Genomic DNA, 24166 nt, shown 5'->3' on the forward strand with positions numbered 1-24166 from the left:
CGAAGTGAGTCTTCACTGCGTTTCCCCTATGCTGCACAGACATCACGTGAAGGTTGTTAAAGGTTTTTACTTTGCTTTCATCTTTGTAAAAAGGGGAACTTGAGGCCAGTACAGAGTTATGATTTCTTATAGCCACAGTTCAGTGTAGCATACATTCATTTTGAAACTCCATGTTTATACAATAGTTTTGCAATTACTTTCTGCTTCAGGCTGGTATTATGATTCTTAATGTTGTTGTGCAAAAGATTTTTTAAGTCAAAAGAAATCCACTGCTATAGTGACAATTACTTTTTATAATAGCATCTATATGAGTAACATACTAGCTATTTCCTTTTGAAATTTTCTTTCTATGGAAGTTAATAATGTGTACCTAGAAAAATCAAATTCATTTTTATAGTGTTTGTGGCAGTCTATGGTCTTGTGAAGCGCTCCCTGAAGATGTAACCTTGTCAGCACGACTTTCAGGGCGAGTGTGCAGGCTCCATGTCGTACAGGGTTCACCTGTGAATCTCATTGCAAGACCAGGGTCAAAAAAGGTCTCAGCACAATCACAGAAAGGGTTTTGCTGTTCATTCCAAAAAAAGAGCCATGGAGATACAAACACTCGGCTGCGTTCAGAGCCAAACAGTCAGCAGCCAGGGTAGGGAAAGAGTGGTGAGGAGGAGTTGTTTGTTTGTTTGAATTGGAAGTGAATGGTTATGCGTGAGCTGCATTTGGAGTCCTGGCACCGTAAGGCTGATGAATTAATCCTCCTGCTGTGGGCAGCCTTGGCAAGGCCTTAGCTGGAGTAGTACTATGTCCAGTTTTGTGCAGTGCCTTCCAAAAACGACGTGGCCCATTTGGCAAGAGCCTGGAGGCAAGCTACAGGAATGGCAGGAGGTCTGAGGAACATGACCTAAAAGGAAGGAGCCAGGACTGCCCAGTCTGGAGATGGGAAAAGAGCACGAAAACAAGAACGTAGCACCTTTCAACAAAAAGCAGCTGCAAAAAAAGAGGAGTAAGACAAGAGGCTAAACCTGTAGGAGTAGACACCTAGTAAGACAGCAAGAAAATCTTTCTGAAGGAGAAGGCCACTGCGCGCCAGAGCAGATTGCCATCCCCGGGGGGGTTTGAGGACAGCTTAGACAAACGGACTGGGGGGGTTTGAGGACAGCTTAGACAAACGGACTGTGTCCTCGCCCGAGCGCCCGGCGGGACCGGGCCGCGCCCCGGCTGCCGGCAGCGCGGCGGGGGTGGCCGCTCAGCTGCAGCCTGCGGATGGGCACGCCAGCGTTCGGGGACCCTGGGCCATGAGCCCCTCTGGAAGCTGCTTCCAGAGAGGTTCTGCTGCCTGTTCCGGCACCAGGACGGGTTCTGCGCGCCTCGTGCTGGCGATTACACCACACGAAGGCTGCGGTGCTTTACCCTGAGAGGGGATATATCCCCGCTCCGGCTGATGTGGCCGCACCGGGCCAGCGGGTCCCGGACGGCGGAGGGCTGCCCGCCGCCTCCAGGCGGCAAGGCCGGGCACCGCGCTCCGCAGACCCGGGGGGGCGTCCGGGCCCAGCGCCGGCCCCTTCCCCGGGCCCCCGCCTCGCTCGGGGCAAGGGGCCCGGCCCCGGCGCCCGGCTCGGCGGGCAGCGGCGAGGGCCGGGCGCAGCGGCGGGGGCCGGGGCCGGGCGACCCGGGGCCGCGGTGGGGCCGGGCGGCGGCTGCCGAGCGGGGCGGGGAGGCCCCACAGCCGGTTCCCTCTTTGCCCGGCGTGTGATTGGCGGCGGCTCCGGAGCTGCCTACCGCCGGCCATGGAGCCTCCCCTCCGGCCCCTGGCCCGCTCCGCTTCCTGCTGAGGAAAACACCTGTCCGGGAGCCGGAGCCGGGGCCGGGGCCGGGGCCGCGGCCGCGCCGCTGCGGTGAGTAGCTCCGTCCCGGGGGCCGGCGGGGGTCGCCGGCGGACCCTGCCCCAGGCCCGGGCTCGCAGGTGGCGGCGGGGGCGCAGGGCTGGGGCGGCGCGGCCCGGCTCCCCGCGGTGGCGGTGGGCAGACCCGCCCGGCGGGCGCGCCCGCGGCAGGGTGGCGGCGGCGGCCGGCGGCTGCTCCGCCGGGCTGGGCGCGGCGAGGTTTGCCCTCAGGCGGCGACGGCTCCGCTGCTGCTCCCGCGGGCGCTGCGGAGCGGCGCGGCCGCGGCCCCGGCCCCGGCTCCGGCTCCAGCCCCGGCCCCGGCCCCGGCCCCGGCCCCGGCCGCCATCTCGGGGCGGCGGGCGGGCAGGGCGGGCCGGGTGAGGGAGGCAGCCCCGGCCCGCTGCTCGCCGCCGCGTCGGGCCTCCCTCCCGGGCCCCCAGAGCCTCCTTCCAGCAGGGCATGTGTGAGTGACGGGAGTCGGTCTGCAAGGCGAGGGCTGAGCCCCCCGTACGCTGCTCGGTCCTTCGCTCCTTGCGGCCTTGGTCCCGGCTGACGTCCTGGCCCAAGCAAGAGTTACAGGTTTGACGTAAAACCTGCTGAGGAAACTCTTAGTATGTTGAATAGAACAGTGCAAAGTGAAGGATCGCACTAGGCAGCGGTAGCTGTTCCCTCTGGTCTTAACATCTGTGAGTCAGCTCTGCTACAACATAGCTTTTAAGCAATAAATGACTATTTTCTCATCCAACAAATAATCTCTTGTGTCTACACGATATGTGTAGACTAGAAAACCTTCCCCCATCACAAGCTGTCTGAAATAATAGCTGAGGGCATTCAGGTGTTGGTTGTCGGTGATCACACTGCTAAAGATCACTATTTGAAGAACCGGGCATAAGTTGAAAGGACAGGCTGTATGCAAATAGTGAGTGTGTCCCTGCAGGAGCCGTAGCTGCGATCTCCATGTTTTCCAAACTGTAAAATGATGGTTTAAAGGTAGATTACCATCATTTGTGTAACTCCAGTTAGCTAGAGCTTTACCAAAATTCTTACCTAAATTTTTGGAACCAGCTAGAAGTTATTGTTTGTTCCAGAAGCAACCCCAAATAGATACCTCGTGTAGGAACCAAAATATGCAAAGGTCTGTAGTGAAGGCAGGGGTGTTCTGAAAATACTACAGCCATAATAGCAGTCAGATTCACTGTGCAGCCTCCTGGCGGAGATGTTCAGCTGTATCTGCTGATGAGTACAGTTTTTGATGAAGAATGTGACTATATTATCTGTGATGTTTACTTGCTGATGGGAAACTGCACTGATTTCATTCCTGTGAGAGCTAGTAGTTGGTAGAGGATTTGACAAAAGAACTGAGCAAAGCAGTTTTTGTTCTTGTGTTCATGTGTAACATGTTAGTGCTGTATTTTGCCCGCATAGTTCAGCACTGGATCATTGTAGATGTAGGGAAGATGTAGTGTACACCTATCCAGCAAATGCAAAGCAGTCTCCTGCTACAGGACAATGCTGGCAAGTAGATGTAGTATGCTGCTTGGAAAACTTAGGGTCATGTCCTAGGTGTTTTTTTTCATTTATCTTAAAAGTGTGAATGTAAGTAGATTATTATATTTGCATAATGTATGCACGAGGTGATTCTTACTCTGATAGAGAGTTTCTTGCAGGTTATGTTGTCTGGGGAAGAGCTGACGCTGAAGTGAAAAGAATAATTTAAAAATAAGGTTTTCACATGGTAGATTAAACCAGAAGCAGAAACTAGTATAGCGTAAGCATAAGAATAATTGGTGAAGAATAAGTAACTGGTAAAACTCTAACAAGCAGTGATGCTTGACAGATATCTTGAATTTTTTGTAGCAGAATATATGAAGTAATTCATGGTAGTATCATATTGTCTTTTTAAGCACCTTTCAACCAGTTTTCTTAAATCTTTTAACAAGTTTACTCATCAATTTATCTCCTTATCCTGCTATGAATTATGTTTCGGTTTCAGTTACCCTAAACTGCCCTGGCTGCATGCCCTTCCCTTCTCTTCCCTCCCCTGCCCTACCACTCCTGCAAGTGATGAGTCAGATCAAGGAACTGATCCAGCTGAAAATTAACCAAATTTTTTTGTTGTTCTTGTTATGATCAGTTTGCTGACCTGGGTGATGAGATAGGAACACGACTGGAGACAAAGGCAAGCCTGTTTGCTTGTCTTAGTTACCTTTTACAGGCCCACCTCCTCCTGCTTCATTGCACCCCATCAGGATTCATGGACCAGTGGTAGGACAGTTCTCCTAATACAGGGAAATTCAGGGTTGATGAGGCTCATTAGAATTAGAAATAAAAGAGAGTGATTTTTTTGTGTGTGTGTTGTTGTTGCAGTAGGCATATAGAAACGTCAACACTGTAAGTAATGCTTAGGCATGACAAAGGTTTTAGGAAGTTATTTTAAATGATTTTACATTATAAATGTCAAAGTTTTCTGATGCATATGCACAAGGAAATACATGGTTTTGCCATGCCTACACATGGGTCAGCAGAAAATAGATGCAATTTGGTGTCACCCTAAGAATGGGGATGTGTGTCTGTCATTCCTGAGACAGATTAGAGGCAATCATCACTCTAAGAATTGGCTTCTGAAGCTGATGAAAAGAGGTCAGAGCTGAACTGGAGATGGAGTTGGACATCTGGACTGGACTAGACATGGCAGGTCACAGCCCAAATGAATGTGGGAGAACAGACAGTCTTGTATGGGCAGTTACACAAGTGTCACGTGTTTTGTGTTGTATCTGATGCAGTTTGTGGCGGAATATTTGAACCTTTCACAAAAGTGTTCTACCAGTCTTCTTAAGTGGATGAAAGTGTCGAGAAATTATGTTCGTTGAGCAGTGTACAGGGTAGTTCTCTGCTGCATGAGGTAGAGATGCTGCTTTTGATTGTCTTGATGGTCTTGATCAATGGAGTGGTACTAGAATAGCTTAGCAGGAGATGGAATATTTGTGTGTATATGTGTTTGAAAAATTAAGTGCATAGCACATGGTGGCAAGATGAGGACATTTTAAACTGGCATGCTTTCTTAGGTCTGGCAGAACCCCATGAAACTGTGATGAGTCCAGGTTTACTTAATAGGGTCAGCACAACGACTTTTAGAACGAGGGATATTTGTGAAAAACATGTAGCCTGTTGGCATGAAAAAACCCTCACTGCTAGTTGCTTGTGTTTAAATGAAGAATAATATGGGACTGTATTACACATTTTAGAAGTTATACTTCAAAGTACAGACTCTGCAAAAGTGTTGCAAAGTCAGGTTCTCCAGAGTCAGGGAATTTCAACACATAGGTTCCGCAAAACATGTTTTCCCCTTAAGTGTTGCACCTTTTCTTTTCCTACACGTCCAGCTCCTTTTCCTTTTTATGTGAAACCGGCTGCTTCCTTCTTCTTCATCATCCTGGGCACTGCTGTTGAGGTTACAGGTGCTCAAGTTTTGCAGCAACCAAGTGCTTTTTTCAGTTGAGAGGAGGACTAGAGAGGAAAGCAGTGTGTAGTGCTGAGATGCCATGGAGACTGTGGCTGGTGAATGCTGACGGGCTGCACATGCGCAGAGGACGAGTGTTGGAGATGTATTGGCCAAGATGGGTAGCTTTCATAGTGGCGACACAATTCAGGGCAACTTGCCACTTCCTTGAGAGATTTCAAATACTGGCCCTAAAAGCTAGAGGGAGCTAGGACAAGGTGTGTTTTCCCCAAACTCACTTCCTGAGAAAAATAACCTCTAAAAAGAAATCAATCTTAGCTGCCAAGCAAAATGATGCTCTGAGAAAGAAAGTAGAGCTATGTCTATGGTGGAGGGTATTTTGTTTTTTTCACCTCGGCAACATGTTAATTTCAGAGGTTGTGAGTGGCACATTGGAGGCAGGTAGGAGACTATCAGATTATTTTTGCCAATACAGAGGGTCCTTTTTTTTTTTTCCCCTTTTTAATAAGAAAGGTGTCTTACAAGATAGGAAGCGTGCATACGTTAAAAAAACAAAAGAGACCACCGCTTCACTGTTGCTAAAAGACTTTTCAGTTGTTTCATATTTTTTTCTCCTTCTCAAGAGTCATCATTTTTGTAGGATATGTACTGCTGTAGGATGTGTACTGCTTGTTGCTCTTCAAAATGGTCAGTATTTCACTGGAAAAGTCATAAGGAAAAACGATACAGTTAGAGGTTTTTCTGTCTTTTCTTTCTATTTGTACATGGTTTCCCAAATTTTTTTCTGTGGGGACTTTCTTTAGTAGTAAACCACAAGAATTAGCGTTGAAAGTCCATGGTTTAAATTCTTCCTGAATCTTATATCATCATTTCTAGTGGATTTCACTGTGTGTTTGTAATCATAAATGGGTAAGTTAAAAATACTAGGAGGAAGATTGGCCAGCAGTTTTTTTGCTGAGGTTACCATGCAAGATCCTTGGCAGATACCATCTCCATGTGACGCCTCTACAGACACTGGCTTAAAAAAATCTAATGAATTTAAGTTGGGAGTCCTCAAAGGGCTATCACCATGAAAATAAAAATAAGGAAACATTGCAGATTTAGTTGTCTTTTACCTAGTGTTTTTATTTAGCTTTTATAAAGTAGTTAGGCTCTCCAAAATGCATTGTTTTTAAAATGTTTTATTTGGATTCATTAGATTTATTGCCTGGATTATTCTTAGCTATTTTTAAAAGGCTGTAAGCATGTCTTCTATGCATGTGTGTTAAAATTAAATTGGTATACTGTTAGTGTATTTTTACTGTTGTAACAGGAAAAGCATTCTGACTTTTTTTAAAATGAGCAATCATATATATAATCAACTTGGTTAAAACTTCCTTCCTGATAAGTGCAGCACTTCCTTTGCATCTGGATATGAGGGCAAGCAAGAAAAGCAGAACAGCTTAAACAAAGAAATTTTTTGTGTGAATGATCTTCCTTTAAAAAAATAGGAACTTCAGAAGTTAAACAAATGAATCGTCTTCAGCAATTCAGCCTTTATTTTATAAGCAGGTAATATTTCCGTGTGCTTTGTCAGTTACAGAGGTGGTGTGTCCAGAGTCGTTGCTTTCCGGAACTTGAAAAAAGAGTTTTAATTAGCATGCTATGTTGTTTCAGTTTAACCTTTTATATTTTTATCTTCTTGTTTTGTTATCTGCTAAGGCATCATTACATTGGTTTTAGTTTTTCCAGCAGTTAGAGAAAGATTTTATGTGTAAAAAGCATTGTCTGGAAAAGAAGTTCAGTATGTTGCTGTAACTTAGCTTGTGCAAGCGCGCTCGGTCAGCATTGCCTTCCTCTTCCAAGCTCTTGGTTAATAATTTCCACTTTAATATTGTTCAAGGGAGATTAACTGTGAGCAACAATATTTTTTGTTTACTGAAAGTTGATAAGGTAGGCTACTCGTGTTCAATATTGTTTTACAGGTGGCTTAGGTGTGATTTGATGTATAGAGTAATAAATCAGCATCAGCTTGGGAGTTTTTCCTTCCGTAACAAACTAATAGTTTATACTGGAAGTGTTTACTTTTAAAATGGATGGAAGTTATCAGTCTGGTGAATGGATTTATTTAAAAGAAGCACATCTAAGGATACTAGGCTTGAATTTAGATGCACGTTAAATATCTGTCTTCAGAAGTAGTCCCTGACTTTTGAATCCTAAGGGCTGTTTTTGGTGTAAGCCCATCATTAAAAAGAGAGGCAGAGGAAAATGGGAATAGGCTCACCTCTGTCCAGTCTGCAAATAAATTGCTTGTTTTCTTACTTGTTGTCATTTCTGGAGCTCGGTGGCATCACATTCAGTTCATACACAGTAGCGTGTCTTTTGATTTGTATGAAAATCCACTTATGTTAATTTCAGCGGCATCAAAACAGATGAGGCAGCAGAAGAATCAGTGCTTGATCAAACAGAAGCGAGAACAAATCTGTATGGAGGAAACATATAGTCAGACTGCTTATCCTCAGTGAAATCTGTGAAGGCTGTTTAAAAGCTCTATTTTAATTATTTAATCATTGGGGGGTTGTTTGGGGTTTTTTAATATATTTGGTATTGAATTGAATAGATTACGTCTGAGGTGGTTTATTTAAATCAAATATTTATGATGAGAAATTAAGGGGAAAGGGAAACAAAAACTGTATACATAGCAGGATTCTGACTGGCCTGTGATTTTAATTAAGCAGAGTTAAAAAATAAAAGTAAAGAAAAATGTAAATGAGAAAGTAATCAATTTGTATATTTTGCTAGATTTCTTCTGGCATGGAGTTGGGGGATTATGAACAGCCTGTTGTTATGAGAGAGGAAAACAAACGAAGGAGAAGAAGAATGAAACCTCATTGTACATCGAGTAATTTGTCATCAATGGAACTAATATCCATTGAGTTCATTTTACCTACGAGCAATAAACATACTAAAGTACCGGAAATGATGTTACTCGAAATAGCTGGCAACTGTACAGTTGAGCAAATGAAAGCACAGATTTGGATGCGTGCAATAGAGATGAGTCAAACCACAGACTTCTACCATGCATTCACCCCGGATCAATTTATTCTGCAGTATCAGAAGAAAGGGCAATGGTATGAAATTTATGATAAACATCAAGTATTACAAACATTGGACTGCATATTATACTGGAAAGTGTTACAGAAAAAGGTAGGCAAGATCTATGTTGTCCAGAAACAAAAACCATCAGAAGAAGTTCAGGAATTTCAGCGACAACTTAACAATTTGATTGGTTATGATGTCACTGATGTAAGCAATGTGCATGATGATGAACTAGAATTTACCCGTCGCAGATTAGTCACTCCACGAATGATAGAGGTAGCCTGTAGAGATCCTAAATTGTATGCAATGCACCCATGGACTACATCTAAGCCACTCCCAGAATATTTATTTAAAAAGATCACTAATAATAACATTTTCATAATCATACATAGAGGAACAACTAGCCAAAAAATTAAAGTGTCAATAGATGACACTCCAGATATGATTCTCCACAGCTTTTTCACAAAAATGGCAAAGAAAAAGTCTTTGATGGACATTCCTGAAGATCATAGTGAACTGGATTTTGTTCTCAGGATTTGTGGCAGAGATGAGTACATTACTGGAGAGACACCAATCAAAGATTTTCACTGGATAAGACAGTGCCTTAAGAATGGGGAAGAAATCCACCTTGTCTTAGACAATCCCCCTGACCCGAATGAGGATGAGGTTCAGAAGGAAGAGTGGCCGCTGGTGGATGACTGTACAGGAGTTACAGGTTATCATGAACAATTGACAATAGAGGGAAAAGATCACGAGAGAGTCTTCACTATTTCTTTGTGGGATTGTAATAGGAAATTTAGGGTGAAAATAATTGGCATTGATATCCCAGTTTTACCAAGAAATACTGATCTTACTGTGTTTGTGGAGGCTAACATTCAACATGGGCAGCAGCTCCTTTCACAGAGGAGGACTTCATCGAAGCCTTTTACAGAGGAGGTTCTGTGGAATATTTGGTTGGAGTTTGATATCAAAATCAAGGATTTGCCTAAAGGAGCACTCCTGAATCTTCAGATATACTGTGGCAAAGCACAGGGACTGTCCACAAAGACGAACCTTCCGTCACATGAATCCCCCAACTCTGATTCAAAATGCAAAACTCAGCTTCTCTATTATGTAAATCTTTTGTTGATAGATCACCGTTTCCTGCTACGAAGTGGGGAGTATGTGCTCCACATGTGGAAAATTCCAGGCAAGGGGGAAGAACAAGGAAGTATCAATGCAGACAAACTCACGTCAGCAACTAACCCGGATAAAGAAAACTCAATGGCTATCTCTATTGTGCTGGACAAATATTGTCACCCAATTGCCTTGCCCAAGCACAGGATAACATCAGACCCCCAAGGGGATAGGACACGAGCTGAAATGCCCAATCAGCTTCGCAAGCAACTTGAAGAGATCATAGCAACTGACCCACTTAATCCACTTTCTCCTGAAGACAAAGAACTGTTGTGGCACTTTAGATATGAAAGCATAAAGCACCCCAAGGCATATCCTAAGCTGCTTAGCTCTGTGAAATGGGGACAACAAGAAATAGTGGCCAAAACATACCAGTTGCTAGCTAAAAAGGAGGTTTGGGATCAAAGCACTTTAGATGTTGGACTCACAATGCAACTTCTGGACTGTAACTTTTCGGATGAAAATGTCCGAGCAATGGCAGTTCAAAAACTGGAAAGTTTAGAAGATGATGATGTTCTTCATTATCTTTTACAACTTGTGCAGGTAAGGTGTATTTGCATTCTTGAACTCTGCCTTCCGGGAATATTTGCATTACCCCATCATCGTTCCTGTCTTAGTAGGTCTAGTTAGTAATCCCTAGTTTTGAAGTCTTCAGTGTTTAGTCAAAGCAGTGGCAATAACCAGATTAACCTCAACCACTCTTTCTACATTTGCCTTTTGCCTGTGTTGTCGTTTTTGTGTTACCATTGCCTTGTGTCTTACAATTTGTGTCTTAGGTTTACAGTAGTATGTTTTTCTGGAAATTGTCAACATCAGCACAGCTATGATGGGAGCAAATCCTAACTATGCAGTCTCTAATCCTGTTCGATCAGGTCTGAATCACACAGCACTGAAGAACTGTTGACCGGCTTTACCAATAGTTCAGAAATAGTTTAGACAGAGAGAAAGTAAAGGCAGATGTTGACAAAGGCAAGGCCTGAAGAAAAATTGGGGCTTGGGTTTTAGGTCAAGAATAACAGTGTAGTTGCATAGTATGTTGCAATGACTTCAGTCTTGTACTGTTAAGGGGACCTAATTTATGTAGAAGCTTCGAAAAAATTTTAAAAAATCAATAAAGGGTTGCTAGGGCTCCATAATAAGATTCATTCATTCTGGGAAGCTGGGTGAAAAAGTGTGTTTTTAATGGCATTGAATCACCACTGTAGCGATTTGAAGCGCTTTGTGTGTGGGTCTGCCAGATGAAACGTTGGGAAGGTTTGTATCAGTTATACAAGAAAATTGGTTTGTTTCCTTTTTCACAATGCGATGCCAAAGCTGGGTGGCCTGTCAGCGGCAAAGTCATGTCTGATGGCTGATGAAAGGTGTAACACTGCGGTTCTTCCCGGTAAACACAGCCCCTGAAGCAAGGCAACTCCGCAGGCTTCCTACACCCGACAGGGCTCTGGTTCGTGTGGAAAGGCCGTTGCCCTGCAGAGCAGGAAATACTTTTTTCAAAGAATCGGAGGACAAAATTGGCATTCAAAATTTAAAAAAAAAAAGAAGGAACTGCTGCAGCCAGGAAAGCTGTGGGATGGGGCTTTTAATTTCTGTGGGTTCAGAGAGAGCCCGGGTGCCCAGGAAAATGAAGTTAGTATTTCAGATTTTGCTGCGCGTCAGTAGTGCTTTAAACAAGGCCTTTTTAGCCTTGTCTTTGCTTGTCTGAAGATTAGGCTCCCCAGGCAGAATTTATGCACTTCTGCATTAACCAAAGGAGTCGCCACGGTTACCTCATTGGGCCTCCCACATAGCAGCTGCTCCATATGTGCTTGGCTTGTGAGCTTTTGCTGTCTACATGTGGCTCAGCAATTTTATTTGCTTTTGCATCCAAATTAGGGGTTTGGGATGGTGATTGGTTGATATCAAAGTGCCTGAGAGAATGGGGGAAATACTGGGGGTTTTCCATTTGTTATTGAAATTATTTATTTCCAGGAGTTACAAATTGGAGAGTTTTAAGAAGAATAAATCTCTCCAACAGTAAATTAAATTACTGTAGCATAAAATCATAGTAGCTTAACTTCACTGTGTCATCTTTAGTAAGAGATGTAGTAAGAAATTAACAGATTACCATCCCCCAAAAGGCAATATATAGTAGATCCCAACTTTTACCTCTCTGCTGCTTCCTTGTCTTTCCTTCCTTGGCTAACAACGGAGCATAGGCCGTCAGCATCCTGCAGCAAAGTATTGGTACCACAGTGTTTTTGAAAACCCACGTTTTTCAGAGAATGGGAGTCAGCCATTCCTCTGCTCTAACGGACACATCCAAGACGTTGTCTTCTGCAAACGGTCATCACTTTTCACATGCATGCCTTCACGAAAGCTTTATGGCTTATTTCACTCTGCACAGGATATTCCCATTTTACCTCCCCATAGAGTTAGAAATCAAACAAACATTTTATTTCCCCCCCCCGGTTTATCCCAAATAGAAGCAGCCATACTGTAAATAAACCTATTGAACTTCCCATAAAGGTCTGTTGTTCTCTGTCCGGTTGATAAAACATGGATAGGATAGTTAAAATACAACAAAGTCCATTGTAAAACAAACACCAAAACTGTACTGCTTGTATATGGCAGTGAGTAAAGCTCTTCTGCTGAATTGACAAGGCAAAGGTACATGCAGGGACCTGATGAACTGCCAGTAGACTTTTTTAATAGCTAGCTTTAATTGTTGCTATTCAAATGTTGATATTTGACTTTGTGAAGAAAAAAGAAAAGTGGGATTGACTTTTTAAAATATTTTTTTCTAAAACATAAGCATAATAAGGATGCTCATAATACATTTTTCTAATATTCTTTTATGTTAAGATATATTTGCAACCTTAATACAAGGAGGTTTTGTTTTGAAGCAATGGCTGATTGTTTGGCTGTATTTAATTCTTAAATTGTTTTTCAGGGATATGCACTGAGAACATTCACCAAAGTATATACCAGATTGAGGTTTTTAATAGGCTTTCTTGGAACTGTCAGCAAATCCATTTGAATTTATGTAATAATTACTGCTTTTGGGTGTCTTGTTGCAGTGAAAATTAATTTTCATTAAAAACCCCTCATACCTCATAATCTCATACACAAAGTAAAAGGATCTATGTATTTTAAAATCAGTTTATGTTTGTGAGTTCTCATTATCTTTCCTAAATAAGTTGGTGTTGCTTGGGGAAATAAAACAATATTGCAGAGACGGTCAAGACAGTTCTTGCAGAATTATGGTACTGTAGAAGGGCAAGTCTAGTGCTTGCCTTTCTTGTCTGTCTCCTAGCCAGCAGCTGGCAAGAACAAGTCTTTGTAGCCTTTTTATAAGTTGGTTCATTGTAGAACGTAGACTGAAAAAGCTCAATTTATTTTTCTTTTTTTTTTTCTATTGAATAAACCCACAGGACAATTTACATTTTAGACATAGAGTTGATATTTTAATGATAAAAATACAACTGTTTGCTGCAGTACTTTTAAGAGTTTATAAAAACCCTGTGATTTGTTTGATGAATTTAGTAGACCTCTGCTGATGGCTTGGTTGCTTCTCTGCAAGCTGCAGACCACAGTGATCTTGAAAGAGCCATTATATTCTGTTGAATAACTATCATTAGAGGTTTGCATACTTTGTTGCTTCTGAAAGCTGAGCATACTACATGCACCCGGCTCTCTGCACATCCCTTTGTTTTCCCTTAATCTCCCTACGTGCCACTTCCTGGCGCTCTATTTCCAGAACCTGAAGCCATTCACCAACCCCCTCAGTCCATGACAGGGATTTTGTGACTCTCTTCCAGAGATTGTATGCTTCTTATTTCTCTTTTCTTGCCCTGGGATATACATGTGTACTTTTTTCCACCATTAATACAAACCTTCTATAAACTTGAGTCCCTCAAGCAACAGGAAAGAAGCTGCTGGAAAAACCACTTGAAGTGGACAAGTTCCCTGGCACAGCCCAGTACCTGAAAGTGTGATAGTTTTCTGGTAGACCAATTCACTTGGTTATTGGGATGGGAGAGAGAATAACAGCAAAAATTTCCAATCCTGACACTTCAAAAAAGTTGTTGACCTTTTGTTTCCGCCCTTTTTTGGCAGTCGCTTGGAAATATCTGTGGGATTGGATGGAGGGGAATGGCTGTTGGAAGAGAAAAAAATACATCTGTGGTCACAGAGTCATTAAAAAAAAAAAAAAAGCTCTGGTGAAGTCTTCTTATTAATTGTACTCCATTAATACAGGACGTGTATCAGAGCCTTTATTCTATTTTGTCATTCATTTAGGGGCTAAAGGCCAGATTAGGTGCTCTGAAAAGCTGCTCCGGTATCCTGTGCTTGTTGGGGAGCCCAGCAGTCAACCCTGGTGCCCCAGTCCTGAAGTGGCGGGTGTTGTCAAAACAGTGCTTTATTATTGAAAATTTTTATTAAAGGATGATTACAAATATGTCATTTCATTTGGCAGTAATCTTTTCAAGCCTTCTCAGTGTCAGTCAGACTGCAGACTGTTTTCTCATCTTGCTGTTTTTTGCTACGGCCTGAGAATGATGTTGCTTTGTTCACATGCCTTCGTGTACTCAGAATGGTCTTGCTGGTTAGCTGCTCCCTGCATTGCTTTATTTGTCACATTAATAATACACCTGAAAAGAACCTGTTGCAAAGAAAAAGTCCTTCTTGAATCAAACACAGAGAAGCCTTGCTTTGTTTTTTTCAACTTTGTTTCCTTGAAAGACCTGCTTTGTTACATGTTTTCTGCTCCTACAGCAGTGTGTTCTCTCCATGTCATCGGTAAAGTATAAGTGCAATGGGATCTTAAATATGTTAATAATATGTCTTCTATGTTTGTGTTATTCAGGCTGTGAAATTTGAGCCATATCATGACAGTGCATTAGCCAGATTTCTGCTAAAACGTGGTTTGAGAGTAAGTACTTCAAAATACAGTCAGCTTGTGCTAAAGTTACTGGCATTATTAAAACCCTCTGTCAAGAAATGCATGCTGATTGTAGTATTTTTCTTTACCTCTAGAATAAAAGAATTGGTCACTTCTTGTTTTGGTTCTTAAGAAGCGAGATTGCCCAGTCCATGCATTACCAACAGAGGTTTGCGGTCATCCTAGAAGCCTATCTTAGGGGCTGTGGAAAAGCGATGCTACACGATTTCATGAAGCAGGTTCAAGTAATTGAATCACTGCATAAAGTCACAATGGAGATAAAATCAGTTTCTGCAGAAAAGTATGATGTCACTTCTCAAGGTATTTGCTAACAGGCATTTCTTCATTTGTAATAATAGTTTTTTCTCTTTGAGCGTGAAAATCTAGGCAGCAAATTGTACTGTTTATTTAGAAAATTAATGGATAAATTACTGTCAAAGGGCATCATTATTACTTCTTTTAAAATGCCAGTGTAAGTTAATAGTGATTGAACTAATAATACATTTGTTTGCTCATTCCATCCCAAAAAGGGAAGAATATCAATGTTGTAGACACCCAGTACTTTCCCATGCTTTGGCTTATCTTCTTGAACCTCACGCCATGCAACTGGGAAACAGCTAAGTTCTTGTCCATAACCCTCAGCTGAATGCCGGCACTGAAGAAAGAAACAACCCAGGACACAAATATTAACTGGAAATAAAGAGGAAACGTGACACTTGCCAAGAAACACAGCCTTACCCTAAACAGTCACGAAAAGACTCTTGGCAAGAAGGCTGGGGAGGAGTCCAGTACAGCCTCTGCTATGCCACAAAAGTAGCTGGTGGATCAGCAGTGAATATACAGAGCACATCTCTGGGGCTTTGTGATGTGCTGAATAGGAGTCCTGTGAGACACAGATGTGGTATTGTTAGTTCTGGTTCTTGTAAGCACTGCTTTGGAAGCCACAGTAGGGTTATGCAATGCCTGTTTACCTCTGGGTTTTGCCTGCCATTATTTCTTTTTTCCCCAACATCCTTAAAAGCTTGTTTGTCATCATTCCTGTTAGTTGCTTGGTGTTGGGAGTAAGTGCGAGAAGACATATGACAATATTCAAATTCTAAAAGCTGTAGAGAGACCAGCTCTTCCTGCATGTTCAGCCTGGTATGGTCCAGGCCAGGAAGTCCTTGGTTCAGAAAGCCTTTCCACTCTGGTTATGCAGAAGTGGCTGTAGTGGTATTTCAAGAGAAATTTGAAGGAAGAATGCATTTATTCTTCAATATATAATGTAATATCAGTTATGTAACCACATAGTGTGAGTTAGGGGACTTACTGAACCCCCATATAAAATATTGTTTCTAAACAACTTTCTAAAATTTATCTTAAAATGCTCTAGAATCTAAATATATTTGGTCAGAATCCCGTGTTTTGGAAAGAAACTTTACAGCCTTGCAGATGTACAGGTCTGACAGCAGCGGTTTCCAGAATACGTTATCTTTGAAGGATATGTGGGCAAAGAAGAAAAGTTTCAAGAGAAAGCAATCACATTAACACCCACCAGGTTTTGAAATTAAAGAATCTTTGTATGTAATGTACAGCAGAACATTGAAAGATGACTTATATAATTGACATTTTCACTGAATAAGGCTTCCTGAAAATGTGGAGTGTCCTACTAATGCTATATCTAATTTAATTTATTCTCAGATTATTGAGGATATGATTTTTCCTACAGGCATCTTCTACTTCTTACATTTTTAAAAACGTATATCCTAAAATTTCTTCTTTATTGCTTCTTTTTTGCTCCATCATTTCTAATGTTCATAGTTGTTTATATTTTCAGTCTGAATGTTTTGGACTGTTTCGTTTCATTCTGTCATGCAGCCTTATCTAATTCTTGTATATATTTTTCTTCCTCCAATATTTGTGGATTTTTTTAAAGAATACATTCCTTCCTGTTAGATCTATACCAGTCGAGTAGCAATCATGCTGTCAAACTGTTTCTTTCACTTTTCCTGTAATCTCCTTGCTTATATTTGAACATAGCGAGTAATAATAAATAAATAAATTCTTAAGATCATAGCATTACAGCTTACATAGGATTATCTGCTCTCATCACCACTCTGTTAGATGATTGTCTCCCAAGAATGTCTATGCATCTGTTTTTTCTCTTAAAAAGCATAGCACTTTGTTCTTAAGCCAGATCAACTTGAAATTGTTTTAGCAAGCGCCTTCACTTGCATTTTAAAATCAGCTAATTCCTAATCTTTACTACCTTTAATTGGTTGGCATACAATTTCAAATTACATTACATTACAACAAGGAGACTTACCGAAATCAAGCTAGATTTGTCTAGGAAATCAATGGTTATGTTTTAGAAGGCTGTTTTATAACCCAAGTTACTACAGCCTAGGGTTTTTTTGCTTTTGGTTTATTTTGGGTTTCGTTTTGTGGTTTTTTTTGAAAGGTGTGTAATGATAAAGTCCACTTATTAGCTCCTATATCTTGCTGTCAGATTTATTTACTTTTTACCAGAGGAGACACCACGTTGGTCACCTGGCACCACTAGGTAGTTCCTTTCTAAAAGCCTTTAGGATAAGGATAAGGATAAGAAACACATTTGTGTTCTGTGAGTTCTCAGGTAATTCTTTTGGCTTGACTTCCTTAATTTGATAGCAACTTTTGAAATGTCTTCATTTTCTGGACATGAGCCAGCAATGTGCACTCGCAGCCCAGAAAGCCAGCTGTATCCTGGGCTGCATCACAAGTGTGACCAGCAGGTCAGAGGGGGGGTGATTCTGCCCGTCTATTCTATGACCTGGTGAGACCCCATCTGGAGTACTGCGTTCAGCTCTGGGGCCCCCAGCATAAGAAGGACATGGACCTGTTGGAGCGGGTCCAGAGGAGGGCCACAAAAAGGATCAGAGAGCTGGAACACCTCTCCTATGAATACAAGCTGAGAGAGTTGGGGTTGTTCAGCCTGGAGAAAAGAAGGCCTTTTTGCAGCCTTTCAGCACTTAAAGGGAGCTTATAAGAAAGATGGGGACAGACTTTTTAGCAGGGCCTGTAGTGACAGGACAAGGGGTAATGGTTTTAAACTAAAAGAGGGTGGATTCAAGCTAGGTTTAAGGAAGAAATTTTTTATGATGGTGGTGGTGAAACACTGGAACAGGTTGTCCAAAGAGGTGGTAGATGCCCCATCCCTGGAAGCATTCAAGGTCAGGCTGGACGGGGCTCTGAGCAACCTGATCTAGTTGAAGATGTTCCTGCTCATTGCAGGAGGGGTGGACTAGATGGCCTTTAAAGGTCCTTTCCAACCCAAACCATTCTATGATTGTATGGTTTTACGATTTTGTATATTAAGTATCCAGGTCCATGTCTGGCTTTCTCATTACAACTTTTTTTGCTCTTTAATTTTTATCTCCAAAATTACTTGAACATGTATATGCAGCCTCTGCTGTGTAGCTGCACTTTCTTTTACAACAGTGTTCTGTTTTTTGTCCTAATGAAGGGTAATACCCAGTGTATTGCTTAAGCTGCTAACGCCTGCTAGCTGAGGTGAACAGAGTGCATCATATGTAGTATAATGCATATTGTTCTAAGCTGAAGATTCAGAAGCTTGAAGTTTTATGAATGAAGAGATTCAGTTTATATACGAACATTAAAATTCTTGTTCGTATAAATATACAGCAGATTGTCTTCTTACTGGAATGTGAGATTAGCAAGGCTGCACTATGAAAGCAGTTTTAGGAGGATAGGAAATTCAGTATCTCTATAGTTGGAGTCCTTATGATTACAGTATAATTGATTCCAAGAATTCAAAAGCCATGAGTCTTTCTGCAAGAGCAATGAGGTAGGTCAAAATAATACTGGAAAATGCGAGGTGCTTTTAAATGCCTCCTCCTCCTGAGCCTTTGGGGTCGATAGTTCAACATTTCCATGGCAGTTATAAGGGCAAAATATTTTTTGGTGTGTTGTGCTGTGTTTTGTTTTTTAAATGAAAGGTGACACATTTAACGCAATCTCCTAAGTCTTCAGAAGAACACCAAGCACTGTGCAGTGCTTCTAACACTGCATAGAGGGCACATGACTTGTGAGGTGCTTGAAGACTTTACCTTTAGGTATCTGAAACAGCCTTGACTATTAATAGTCCAAGTTAAAGAGTCTTTCTCCATTCCTCAAATCAGGAGATCCTTGAGAAAAGCAATTTTAAAAGTAGATAAATGGAGGTGGTTTTTAGCTAAATCATGATGCTTACCAAGTTTGATTAACTTTTTTGCCTTCCAACTTCTGATTTCATTGTGTTTTCTTACTTGTATTTGCAGTTATTGCACAGCTGAGACAAAAGCTTGAAAAACTACAGAGCAGCAGACTTCCAGAAAGTTTTAGAGTTCCATATGATCCTGGGCTAAGAGCAGGAGCCCTAGTGGTAAGTATATTCTGAGTTTCTACAAATACTTTTTGAAAAAATTCTCCTATTTGCAAGTATGTGTCATTTGGTAGAATTTTTTGCTAATATGTCTAAAGGTCTTATTTCGCTGTGAATGCAATGACATTTAATGGACTCAGTAGGTTTTTGTTGCCAAAGCTTTCAGCATTTTTCTAAATGTAATAACACGCCACCATACACTAAAAAAATGCAACAACCCATAAAATCCTAATCATTAAATGGCAATTATGATTTTTCCATTAGTTTAATCTGGGTTTTAACCAGATAACTGACTTTTTTACATTGAATACCTGTATAAATGTTTTATCTGACTTCAGGGACTTTGTGATATTCAGTTTATGCTCCTCCAGTTACTTTTTCTGTCTTACCCTGATTCATATCTGTCATTAAGGTTTAGGTCCAGACCTTCATCTTACTAACAAAAATGTCCACCTTGGCTATTTCTGATTTTTCAGTATCTCTATGTTGCTTTTGTTGTTTTTATTAGAAAATACATTAAGATTTTGTTAGAAATACATTAAGAAACACTTGGGTTTTTCTGTGTTGCTGCCTCCAGTTTTGCGGTGAGATTACAGTGGCTTGTGTCAACTCAGAGTTAAAAACAAGATTAATAAATCAGCAGATGTGTAGTGAAAGGGAATTGGCTCATGTATCTACTGTGCAATGTGAAGTTTGGGTAAAAAAGCACAGTGAAGATCCTTGGATTCATTTGATGTGCAGCAAGGAGCCTACAAGGAAAGAATCCCTTGATTTTTCTCTTAGCTAAGGAGAGACAAACCACCCAACCTAAGGAGTTGCTGAATAGTAGGGTACTCATTTGGGTAACTGATGTTAGTTGTCTGGCCATGTTTCTGTCAAATAAACCTGTGTCTTGATAGACAGGCTGTAAGCTAGTCTATCTTCAAAGCTAGTCTGTGTTCAAGCTGAGAGAGTTAAACACCTCCTAGTTGGGCATGACTGAGGTACTGTCAGTGCAGAAGTCAATACAAACATTGTTTACTCAGAAATACAGAATTTGTGGCTTCTTAAATATTATTTTCTTGATTGTATTTTTCTCTCTTTAGTCTTTTGTGTACAGAAATCACCAACTGCATGACAAAAAGTGAATTTCAAAATAAAATAAGAGATCTTTCTGGATTTTCTAGTTTTCCTTCGCTTAGGAAGTACGCCTACCAGGACCTTCCTAGATGAAGGAGGCAATAGATTTACAAGGGAAGGTAGCCATGTCCAAAAATAGGTGGATTAGAGCCTTTTTTTTTTTTTTCCCCCCCAAACTATATGAATAAAAATAGTTGATATAACAAATGTATTGATAAGCTTTCATTTCCTCTTCATTCTAGCAAGTGCTACTTGTCCATAATCTTCAAACCCTGAAATTGGACTAGTCTAAAGGAAATATTAGAAGCAAAATCAGTGTTTCTAATAAGTTCAAAGATTTGACAACTTCTTTCCTTTTTAAAAATAAGGATAGTAAAAACTGTTTTGTTTTAAACTACAAGCTCAGAACCTCAATCTATGAAAAATATTCTTCTCTGATGTCATCGATTCTGTCAGCTCTCAAACACTAATGTGCAATTGCTTTTATTATTTTAGATGGCTTTATTGTACATAGTAACATTCAACAATGAACCAAGAATTCCAGAATAGAAAGTATTACATATTACAGTTGTATTAGACATAACTAGTTGAGAAAATATTTTAAATAATCAATTTCAGTAGTTTCAGTGCTGAATTTCTCAAGAATAAAAATGTAATAAAACTAAATAGGGAATTTATTTTTAAATTTTATGAATGATTATGTTAAATTAGTTTCACAAATGCCATTTTTTCCATGAATATGAATGATTTGCTAAGGGAATTTAATCAAGCAATCTGGAATAACTGAAGTTGCTAGAAGTCACAAGGGTGGATGATGCAGTAAATTGCATTGGACGATGATTATCTTCCGGTTTTGCAAAGCACTTGTCAGAGTGCTGTTGTGAGGGTCCATTATTTGCCAGTTTTGTCAGAATCTCTTGTTCTTGGTTTAAAAGGGTTTTCTTCTGTCTGAAGCAGATTTACAAGCTAAATCCAGTGTCAGAGAGTCAAGGCATGCTTTTTCCTTTATCATGGACAGTGTTAAAAGTTGTGCAGGTTCAGTGAGGCTGTATGTGGCAATTGAATACAATTGCTTACATGTGCTTTTGGTGTGTTTCTTGTGGTATAGCTGATTGGAAGCTGGTAAGCTACTCTGTAGCTGGTGTGTAAAAAAGTTAGTTGTGTTGATGTTGGAGTACGTGGCTAGCAATAAATGTGTCTTTCACAGATAGAAAAATGCAAAGTAATGGCATCTAAGAAGAAGCCCCTCTGGCTTGAGTTTAAATGTGCAGATCCAACAGCTCTATCAAATGAAACCATAGGCATAATCTTCAAACATGGAGATGACCTCCGTCAGGACATGCTTATTTTACAGGTATGATAGCTAAAATGTATAAAATTAATAATGTGAATATTTTAAAATATTTAAAAATCATTTTACTTTTCAGAAGTGTGTATACCTTATCTTTACTGTCCATATGAAATACAAGGTTGTCTTTTGTCTTTTAAACTGTGTACGACAAGGCTGACATCAAAACTGGATCTTCATTCTTGTCCTACAGTTTTTTTATGTTACTGTGTTGTGGGTTAAACCCAGTGGGATGGGGAAAGAGGAAAAGAAGAGTAAAAGCAAGAAAACTTGTGGTTTGAGATAAAAATTGTTTAATAAGCAAAGGAGAAGTGGAAGAAGAGAGAAAGAAAACAAAACAAGTGATGCAAAGAGAGTCACTCACCACATCTCATGGGTAGACCAATGTCCAGCCAGTTCCTGCGCAAAAGATAGTTAACCCACCTAACCCCCTTCCTCACTGTTTTATTGCTGAGCATGACATTATTCAGCATGGAATATTTCTTTGGTGGGTTCAGGTCACCTGCCTGGTTGTGTCCCCTCCCAACCTCTTGTACACTCCCAATCTACTCATAGTGGGGCAGAGTGAGAAACAGAGGCAGCCTGCTCTGCAGACACTCTTCAGCAGTTGCTGGAACATCAGTGTGTTACCAGCATTGCGTTGGTCACAAACCTAAACCACAGCACCATACGAGCTGCTCTGAAGAAAATTAACTTCATCCCAGCCAGATCCAGTACACACTCTTACCCTGTTTTCTCCTTTCATGTGCCATACATACTTCACATTTTGGTGTTCTAGAGAAGGAATCTTATTTAGTACAAGATGGCATGTTTTTCTGATGAAGCGTTTTTACCATTTATTTATGCAATGGGTGAAGTTAAAATTAAAAAGAAATCAGTAGGTAGCATTGCTCTAGTAATATTTCAGTGATTGTTCTGATAAACTGGTTTGTTAGCACTTTTGGGGGTATTTATGGGAAAAAATGGACATACTTGCTAATGTATTCAGTCTCAGCTCATGTAGAAATCATACAATATATTTATTAATACTTTATAAAACAGTAGAGTTTGCCTGGGCACAGGACAGATGAGGAAATATAAACCCTGGTTCTGTAACTGATAATCTTGAATGGCTGCACACTTTCTGTATATATCTCTTAATCTGTAAAATAGACAAGTTTAGCCCCACCTCAGAAGTCTGGGTAGTGTTAGTTGTGTGAGTAATAAGTAATGTCCAAATAATTTGAAATAACTCAGCTTATACGTTTGTTACTAGATTCTTCGAATTATGGAATCCATTTGGGAAGCAGAATCCTTGGACCTCTGTTTGTTACCGTATGGTTGTATTTCTACAGGGAACAAAATAGGTATGTGATCACACTTACTGTGATTAGAAATTCAAAATACCATAGTTACAGAACTTGCATATAGGAGAACTATTCAGGTATGCGCTGTGGTCCTGAGATAAATAGCAGTTTATTACTCTTTCTGTGAGCAGCCTTCAGTTGTGTCTTAGCAATAGTTTCTGCCCTTCTGATGGGTATCCTTCAACTGCTATACTAGCTTACCTGACTGTGATTCCTGTGCAAGTCCAACTGTTTGAGTCCTGCTGCAAGTTTCTTTTTAATAACAATATTTGGTATGAAAAAGCGGTGAGAGTGACTTATTCAAGATGTGGTTTAATGTGTTGATAAGAATAAAATAGAGGAGAGAGATAAAACAGCAAAACATTTATGGTTTTTTCCAACCTAAGGCTTCATAGTCTATACTACATGGAAGCAACAGCATTACTCAACAGGACGCTCAGGCAATATTTCTCAGGGGGTATTAGTTCCTGCAGCATGGATGATCTGTTTTCCAGAATTTGTGGTGGGCGAAATCAAGTAGTTGCTTACTTCTGGACAACTGTGTGATGGTGCATAGAACAACCTGATCAGCTCTGGAAGAGTCCAATTACATCCAGAAATGCCAAACTCATATAATATTTATACATCCGGATGGCTCCAAACTGACTTTTTGTGGTTGGTTTTGCATATATTATGTACCCTCAGCACATCCACATTGCACAGTTTCCTAGTATCCAGACAATACAGAATTGACTGTAGAGTCAATTTTGCTAAGCAGTTCTTGAACGATTGGTTAGAGGAAAGCGTCTTCAGTGTAGAAAAATTGGGCATGCCCAAATGAAGCTATTGTGCTGAAAAAATGCTTTGGCTGGTATAAACAGTGCGTCAGTGAGACAGATTAGCAAGTACATCTCTGCCATTTACTTAAAGCTTGAACATGTGTAAAAATTGGCAAGTTTGTTAATTCCTGTCATCGGTGTAGCTGGCAGTGTGATAGTAACTGCATGGTTTGATAGAATAATGATAATATAAATATTGCTATGTGTCTCCCATGATCTCCAGCTTTTTAGTTCTTTTCTTTTTCAGCAATATATTTTGCTTTATGGATCAAACAATAATGAATTGAATCCCAGTAAAATTAAGAACTCTTTTAGTATATATCTGTAATGTACTTCCTCTCTAAAATCCATTGCCATATAAAATTTTTATCATTCTTTCTTTTGACTTCAAGATATCTCAGCAATGCAGAAAACCCAGACTCACTGATAAAATAATGGGTAGTGTGACAGAAAAGTTTCCTTTCTCCTAATATAAGTGTTTTAAAATTAAATAAATCATATTGATAGAATTCTAATAATAAAGGAAATGGGACATTATATATCAAAATACCAACTAACTGTAAATGTAAGGAGGGTTGGTTTTTCTCCTCTCCTTTAGATATGTTGTCACAAGCCTGATTT

At 40.6% G+C, this 24166-nt stretch overlaps 1 protein-coding gene across 2 annotated transcripts in view; it reads left to right on the forward strand.

Annotated features, from left to right (window-relative positions):
• Window positions 1-1567: 1567 nt before the first annotated feature.
• The window catches only part of PIK3CG (phosphatidylinositol-4,5-bisphosphate 3-kinase catalytic subunit gamma), a 35415-nt gene continuing 12816 nt past the window's right edge, over window positions 1568-24166 (forward strand). The window contains exons 1-7 of one of the 2 annotated variants that reach the window (XM_075024849.1): window positions 1568-1889; window positions 8119-10134; window positions 14438-14503; window positions 14608-14833; window positions 18811-18914; window positions 21241-21387; window positions 22637-22727. In XM_075024849.1, coding sequence (XP_074880950.1) covers window positions 8131-10134; window positions 14438-14503; window positions 14608-14833; window positions 18811-18914; window positions 21241-21387; window positions 22637-22727 — 2638 coding nt within the window. In that variant the 5' untranslated portion in view covers window positions 1568-1889; window positions 8119-8130. Of the gene's footprint in view, window positions 1890-6618; window positions 6889-8118; window positions 10135-14437; window positions 14504-14607; window positions 14834-18810; window positions 18915-21240; window positions 21388-22636; window positions 22728-24166 lie in introns of those variants that run through there. The other variant, XM_075024850.1, reaches the window with a different exon arrangement.

The sequence above is a fragment of the Buteo buteo genome, chromosome 4 (genome assembly GCF_964188355.1).
Source record: "Buteo buteo chromosome 4, bButBut1.hap1.1, whole genome shotgun sequence".
NCBI classification, from domain to species: Eukaryota; Metazoa; Chordata; class Aves; order Accipitriformes; family Accipitridae; genus Buteo; species Buteo buteo.